Below are 8,760 nucleotides of genomic sequence, written 5' to 3' on the forward strand. Positions count from 1 at the left end.
TTATATGGTATCAAAATAAAAGTCATGAAATCTACAAATAGTTGACGTTAAGCAAACTCAAATAAAATATATATATATAAGTTTAGAATCATTCGCAAGAATGATTTGCAAAAGTATGACATAATTAAAGGTGTACATATTGACTTTAAGCAAGCTTTTAGTTAAAAAGATTTACATAACATCTATACAAATTTTAGAACTGCTGCAAATAAATGAAACAAACCAACCAAGCTAAAACTTTTAAATTCTAAAAGAATCTCTTTCTTGGGATAACTTAACCAAGTTCACAAATTCTTTTATGAAAGCCTACAAAATGTTCATGTGAATCTCTTTTTTATTACAATATTATGACCTTCAAACAATGTAATATCTATCATGCAAACATCAACAGGTTCACTTATGCAAAAGATAAACAATATCTTAAAAAGTAGAAAACCAAAATTTTAAACATGGAAAAGATTTTAGCAAATTGTGAGGAATTTCAAAGATCACACAATTCTACAATGACAGTATGGTCAGATTTCATTTATTTTTTGGCCACTTAAAGTCTCTCTTTTAATTTATTGGATCCAAAGTCCAAACACATCCTAAATGTTGAAAGCTACCTGCATCTGCCCACAACAAGCGCCACTTATCTAATAGGGGCAACTTGTAAATGCCACCAAGTTTACAAGACATCATAAGTTCAAAACTTGAAGGGGCAACTTGTGCATATCTCCAAGGCAACAGGGATATGAATTTGAATAACCAAAGACAAAACTAAGTATGATTTTGAATCATAGGTATTTAGGTGTAAATGGAATTATAAAAAAACCAGGTGTGTTTATGTAAATAAACCTTAACACATTTCAAACATCGGCCCAAGGCATAAAATTTCTGGTTTATGCTTTGCTAACAAAAATAACTGATACTATATTCCCCCTGCTAAAGAAATTAATTTAGTCAAGTCTTGTATTTACAACCACATTGCCAATCAAGGTACGGGTTAAGTTTGAACCATCCAAAGAAGTTGGCCAACGCCTCTAGTTTCTCATCACGCACCAAATTGCAAATTAATAAACTCTTTCAAGTCCCAGTTCTTTTTTTCTAGTATGAAGAAACCACAGTCATGATTCGGGTGTCCATTTATGGGCTTAAAGGTGTTGCATTGACTGTTTATTGGATTCGGTGTAAGAAATCCCTCTATCCAAAAGAATAGTTTTTCATTTGGCTTAAGCCTTATGGCAAAGAGAAGTGCACTCCGAATATCAAACGCACTTCTTTCAACTTGCAAAAAGAATCCCATCCTTTGGCATAGAATGGGTTCCACCCTATGTTGATCCTAGCCGTCCAAATGAATCATTTGGATGGCTAGAGTCAGTCCACATCCAAGTGAAAATGTGGATCAATCCTAGCCATTGATTGGATGACTAGGATTTAATGTAGGAGAGAACCCATCATGTCACATGAGGGGATGACCCATTTTGCCAGGTACGCGGAGCTCTTGTCAGGTCCTCTTAGACCTCTGTGATGCCATAACTTTACAAGTGAGTGAAGAACCTAAGGATGCCACCATCCTTGCCACAAACTCTCTTCCTGGATCTCTTTCCACTTTCACTTCTCTTTGTTGTAGTGTTGCTTGTAGGCCTAGACTCGACGCTTGGCTGAGAATCAGGAACGAACAAAGCACCAACAAGACCATCACCATCACCATCACCATCACCATCACCATCACTACTGCAATTGTCATCAGTGATGCAAGAGAGGGGCTCACTGAGGATAAGGCTCTCTTCACCCTCCACACAATTTCCACCAGCACCATCATCACCCTTTTTCCTCTTCTTATTGTTGCTGAAGGGGTTGTTATCAGGAAAACTGAACACTTTTTCTTCCATCATATGGTTGCTGTTGGCTGAAGAGTTGGCAGCACAAAGCCTCCCTAGTGCAGCAGCTTCCTTTGTAAACCTGCCCCCATCATGATGATCACGGTTACAAGTGCCCTCATGGCTTGCTCCTTGCTGCTCCACAAGTGTCCTACGTTCTTAATTCATGCCCAAAAAGGAATAGTGTCAGGCAACAGGTTGATAAAGATTTCATCCATGGTAAACACTATACTGGAGGTGCATGTGTGAATACAAGGGATGCCCCACCCAATGTTGTCAGTATCGGTACCAGCCCTGAATCATTTGGCCAACGATTCTCAAGTGAATCGTTCTAAATCGGCTAAAAGTAATTAAAAAATATTTCACGTCAATAAGAACCAGACATGTGTCAAAACCCTTTAACTAATATTAAAATAATATTATAAAATTAATTTTAAATGTTTTTTATATTTATTTAAAAATAGCAGATTCAGATTAGTATCGTATTGATTTTCTGCCGATATTGACAACATTGGCCCCACCATATCAAAGCATGTGAGCCCCATTCATCCATGGTAAACAATGGGGGAGAATGTGAATGGCAAGTATACCCACCACATTAAGCAGGTGGGTCTACATAGCCAATCACAGCACTCAATGTGGGGTCTGCAATCTGTCGTTGCAGGCCCCATGCAATGATGTCATGTGATTGGCTAGTGTCACATACCCGGGCACTTAAGGGCTCCCTCCCTGAATCACAACTCACCCTCATATGCTTTGCTTAGTAGTGCCATTGATGTGGCATGAGTGCATGCAACAGGACATGTACACTTTTTTCCATCTAAATTTTAGCAATAAGATTTACAAAAAATTGAAGTCCACGATAAAATTTTCAATTCATCATTAATCTTTTTATCAAACCAACAATTTATCAGAAAGATTATGCAATTTGAACATGGCTTTTCGGGTTTTTACTTTCATATGTTTAATTTGGATTATTTACAATAACAAATACAAAGGAAATATAATTCAAATTCATACCTAAAAATTTGGTAATTCAAATGCCAACCTCATTTATTTTATGGTTAACCAAAAGCATACGTATGATTAATTCCTAGGTCGATCTTTCCTGTTTTTCTCTCAAAATCATTATTTAACCTTTAAAAAAAATTCAAATTTACCAAGAGAGAGAGATTAATGAAAGGTAAAATAGGCAAAAAGGAAGCAATTTAATGAGGGTCAAATTTTGGATTTATTAACTATTAATCATGACTTAATGTAGAATAGTTACCAGGGTTATGAATTTGAATAATCAAACATAAAACTAAGTATGCTTTTGAATTATAAGTTTTTCAAATGTGAACATTTGGATTATCAAAAATATATTTCTTGTAAATAACCCTTTTAGTTTTAATAGTTGTTATATCCCTTTCTATACGACCGATGTCTGCATGTGGAGATGAACAATTGGGGTTGGGCAACGGGGCAGGGCCGGTCCTATCGTAGCCCGACCCATCAAACGACAGGCCAGGCCACCATCCCAGTCAGGGCTAGTCCACTGGGAAAACCCTGGCCCACGGCTGGGATTATTATATTATATATAATATGCATATTTTATTATATATAAAATATATATTTTATGTTATATATATTATTTAAAATATATAACAAGCACCGGCAGCTGCAGGCCGGCCCATGGCCCAGCCCATGTCGGCCGGTTCAGCACCAGCTTGGGCCTGGCCCGTCGCGGACCGGCCGGGCAGCCCAGCCCATTACCCACCTCTAGGAACAATTGCTTGGACTATTTGACAAAAGCTTAGTGAGACACCAACCCCATGGGGACACGTGTCCCCTTCAAAAGATCTCCACAGTTAGCCACTCAGAGGCGAGAAGCATGCCTCATTTAGATTTGTTGGCCTCCCAGCCAGTCAGATCACCAGAGACCCTGATCCTGCTTACATGTAGGATAGATCCTTGCCGGGCTCAGTTGTTCCTGCTCGCTCATGATACAATGAAATGAAAAATAAATCTTGCCAAAAAAAACTAAAGGTGCTACTTGCCTCCAGTTCCATCTCTCATCTCTTTGGGAGAGAAAATGGCAAAGCAGTTTGGAGATTTCTCAACATCGATCTCTGACTCATTGCTGCCAAAAGCTTCAAATGTGATTGGATCAATGCGACCTTCTGCAATAGCTATTGCAGTTGATGGATCAACCATTCTGTTTCAATATGACCATTAAGGACAACATCAAGGTTATAAACAGTATCTACAGAATCTTACGGACAGGATAGGTCCTGTTTTGTCCAGTTGGGCAAAGCATAGATGAGCAAGAGCAATTGGGTGAAGGCATCCAAGTCATAATCAGTCTTGAGATAACAAATGAGACCGCCTACTACAAAAACAGAACAGAGCTTTTAAAACATGAAATAGTGCAGAAATTAAAGACTAAAACCAAAACCACTATCAAGTTGATATTTGCCCCTAAATGGACATGTTTTTGAGCATGTGTGGGGTGCAACAAAATTTTAAGATGAAGGTCCTGCTTGGCACATCAAGCGACTCCCCATAAGTGGCCTGCTTGTATGGGAGATCAATTGGCACCACATTGCAGCTACTCTGGAGAGGATGGATAGGATTCCTGCACTAGTTGACAGATATCCTCTACAGACGGTTGCAGGCTGAATCATTTTATTCACAACTTCCTAAATACATAAAGTGGGGTAAAAGTATATGCATGCAGAGGGCGTGTAGACAAATTATCCGATCTAAAGGGCAGTAGATGAATGCAAGACACACAAGAAAGTGTGCCAGTTTTTGAACTAGAGGAGTGTGTGTGCGTGCGCGCACACACACACAAAGGACATGGTCGAACTTTGGCATGGCACACAACTACACAAACAAAGATGACATGGTACATGCATACGATCTGCAAGAACTTTCAAGCTGAGTAACACCCCCCCCCCCCCAAAAAAAAAAACTTTTTGAACTGAGTAGCATGGCACATACTAGCTGGAAGACTAGGTAAGCTAAAGTGGAGGAGATCCATAAGTATATACTGGCTTGAATAGGTTTATTCCCACAATAGAAAGTGAAGACATATAAAAGGATACGGACCAAGAAATCTGACATCTCTACCAAGTAATTCAAGTAGCTTCTGCGGCAAGTGCTTCATTGGTCTGAGCACTTTTATGTTCGAATCATATCTGTGATGGAGATTAACACAGTTGAGAAAAATGGCACACGAGGAAACTCATCATGGATAATAGAATCAAGGATGAAATAATGATAATATCACATTATGGCATGATGAAAAACAGCAATTGCTTCTCCGAAGGCCTTGACATAACCTTCTGGCATCTGCTGACTCTTCTCATACTTGAGCATAGACAATACCTGTACATAAATGCAATAACAGAATGAATCCAATTAATGAGTTTGTAACTCTAAAGCACGAAACGGTAAGATTGGACAATTTTAAAATTACAATAAAATGAACAAAACATCCTACACTCAATTGATGGTGAAAAAAGGAAAAAGAAGATAGCAGGTTCGTGCTTCTGTTATCAATGTTTGTACAGTTTGTTTGTCATAAATCACAAATTAGGATTGAGTGATTTAGGTGTCAATATGACCTTATATTTTAAATCTTCAATGATTAATCTAGTTTTGTTTACTACAGAAAAAAATAGTTCTTGTTAATCTGTTTGACTTAAATATATGGACAGGCCTAGAGCAACACCGTTTTTGTTAATTTTATGAAAATACTAGATTTGTTATTGCCATATTATTTAAGTCATAATAATGTGTAGATCACTGTTACAGATATCGCCAATATTTTGAAAATATCATGATATTATCAGCTATTTCAAGGTATTTGATAATATCGGGAACATGTCATGATATTTTCAAAATATCACCAAAAACAAAATATCATGATATTTTTTGGAAAAGGAAATCTTTTTTATTAAGTTTGCATCTCTTTTTTTTTATATTTTAAAACCTTTAAAACATGTTTCTTTGTAATTTTAAAGAAAAATAATGCAAAACTTATTGTTTTCTTAGCTTTTTTGTTGTTATTTATATTTTTTCAATTTTTTAAACTCCAAAGATATTCCAGAGAGTTAGCAACTTTTGAAAATCTGTCAAGAGAAATACCCTCGCCGAGAAATTACCTTTAAAGATAAAGGTGACTATGGTGTAAATATATGATAGATGAAGAGATTCTTTTCTTATTCATGCCTTTTCATTTTCTGTTATCACAGTATTACTTTCTCAATATTTGCATTTCGTTTCAAGTTTAGCTCTCGCTATTTTTTGCAATCCAATTCTGAAATCTTTGGACTTTATGCAAGAAGAAAAACGGTTTAGGAGGCAATGCTGATACCCAAGGTGCATGAAGGAATACTGCATTGAGAGGCTCAGTGTGGGGGTGTTTTTAGGTATAGGTCAGTGCATGTGCCTTTCATCAGCAACAAGTTCTATAGAATTGCAGTTCACCGAATTTTCAATGGTATCCAGTTAAACTATATAACAGCACCATATTGTTGGCGCAATTTCTTATATTAATATTTTAACTCCTTGACTTGTTTAAATAAATTGATGAATTCACAGGAAAGCACATGGAAATCAATAAAGGTAGCAACTGGCAACTGGCTTTGTGACCATACTAGACAATATCTATATGATTGTAGAGTGTTACAGTAGATTATGAATCATCAAAAAACATGCAACTATAACCCTAGGCAAGCTGAAATCATCAGAAGAGGTTCAACAAGAAACACAATGCATCAAAAGGATGTGGTACAAACCCTATCTAGATTCCTATATTTGGAGACCAATAAATGTGCCCGTTTGATCCCAATGCCTGGGACAGAAGGAAGAAAATCACATCCAGCCAACACGCACATACCTGGAGAGAAGATAATAACCAATGCAGCATCAGATAGACAACAGTCTCACGCATAAGCTGAAACAGTGATAGCTTTTATGTCCCAAAACAATTACAATTTGTGAATATTCTTTACCTGTGAAGAGTTCCTCATCAAAATTTCTAAACGACAATCCACCCGCATTGCAGTTATACACATCACTCATTAATATCTCTTCTCCATTACCGTACCGATCCATTTTGAAGATAACCTTTCAAATGACAAACAAAGTTGAGAGTGAAGGAAAGAAAGTCCTTATTTAAGTGATCCCCTAATTTCAAAAGAAAGAAAAGAGAATGTCATACTGCTCGACAGCCATAGGCCAATAGATCACTGTCTTCTGTTATGACAGCCGATATTCCACCTTCAGCTTCTTCTAGCTTCGACAGATATGCCAATTGTGCATCGGCTTCGTAAGGCGCAACTATAAACTCCACCTGCTCTGCTCTCAGGATCTACAATGCAAACAAGCAATGCGAGGATTCATACAAGACAATCTATACCAACAGGCCCCAAAGAGAGAACGATAATAAAACAAAGTAAAACATAAAACGGCAAATCATTATAAGCACAATCCATTTATTTGTAAATCAGTTGTGAATGTTCACCAACCTGAATCAACTGGTGTGCCATGGATGGAGTTATGGAAACTGCTCTCTGTTCAGACCCCCCACCCCCAAAACACACACCCCACACAAAAAAAAGTTCCCAAAAACTGTCAACAATAGAAAGATCTTGCTAATGAAATATCAAAATTCAACCGGCAATTATCTTCCTTCTTTTCCTTAATGACCAAAATAAAGAAAGAGAGAAATTCAAAAAAAAAAAAGGAAAAAGAGATCACCTGAAAGTATTCAATGGCTGCATGTACATCACCCTGAGATAACTTATGCTTAGCCAGAGACAGATTAGTCTCCCTCCTCCTGTTGCATCACCGAATAACAAAAATAAATCCCTGAAAATATCATTGATCTTAAGCACATGATGAAATAGATTCTTTCTGAGGTTCGCCATAAAATGAGATGACTAACAGAACCACTGAAGTTCCGGGAGTTGCCAAGGAAGTTTAGTGCTCACAATGGTCATGGGTTCAGAACAGGAGTTAAGCACTATGAGATCTAATCTCATGCTGTTCCTCAGCAGCTCAATGGTAGAGCAGTCGGCTCTTAACTAACTGGCAGTACGCTCAAACAACTATAAGCAGGGGGTGCTCAAAAGTAGCTCAGTGGTAGAGCTGCCGCCGGCCGGCTGTTAACTGACCGGTTGTAGGCTCAAACAACTCTAAGGATGCAAATGGCTCAAAAGAAGCCCACCTCTGACGTTGGAGTTCAGTGGCCGATTTGCAAGGAATGCATCCGCCATCGAAGACAACAACGGGGACGATCTGATTGTACCGAAGCAGATTGATCCTGTGCATGAAGTACTGGATGAAAGGAGCGCCGGCATCACCCCGAGACTGATTCATACAGATCTCCATGCTGCAAGAGTAAGCTGAACCAACAGAATGAACGACAATCAATTATCAGAGATCGATCTTGCAATGAGAAAACCAGATGAACCCAAAAACAAAAAACTCGGATTACCTCCTTTGTGAAGCCATGAATACGCATCGATCCCAACCTGCATTAAACAACTAACAGACCGTGATTAAAAAAAATAGTAAAAAGTATGAAGTTGGATGGTCAGGGATTACCCGTCTGCCTTTATATTTGCGGATGTGAACAGGATGGATGAAGGGCTTCATGAATTTGAGAAGTTCTTTGATCCCCATTTTCTTCTCCTTCCTTCTTTTTTCGAGTGGAGAAGAAGGGAAGAGAAGAAATTGCAGTCGGAATGATTCAAGAATGTGAGAGAGTGGATGATGGGTGAATTTGATGCCCGCTTCCCGCTCTCTCCCTTTTTTCACCTTTTGAAGGAGGCGGGTGAGTTTGCGCGCGTTTTTTCGTTTTGAAATGATATGCGAAAATATGGTGTGCGTACAAGTCAAGGCG

At 38.1% G+C, this 8,760-nt stretch overlaps 1 protein-coding gene across 1 annotated transcript; it reads right to left on the reverse strand.

The window, feature by feature from the left end:
• Positions 1 to 1,520: 1,520 nt before the first annotated feature.
• On the reverse strand, positions 1,521 to 8,540 carry LOC149820130 (5'-3' exonuclease family protein). The gene is given in 11 exon segments (XM_089981744.1): positions 1,521 to 2,020; positions 3,902 to 4,059; positions 5,137 to 5,234; positions 6,650 to 6,750; positions 6,866 to 6,980; positions 7,075 to 7,266; positions 7,382 to 7,426; positions 7,614 to 7,692; positions 8,083 to 8,260; positions 8,353 to 8,389; positions 8,463 to 8,540. Coding segments are annotated over 11 exon segments (1,581 nt in total).
• Between the last annotated feature and the right edge of the window lie 220 nt (positions 8,541 to 8,760).

Source organism: Nuphar pumila, chromosome 12, assembly GCF_984573655.1.
Source record: "Nuphar pumila chromosome 12, dmNupPumi1.hap1.1, whole genome shotgun sequence".
In the NCBI taxonomy this organism is placed as follows: Eukaryota; Viridiplantae; Streptophyta; class Magnoliopsida; order Nymphaeales; family Nymphaeaceae; genus Nuphar; species Nuphar pumila.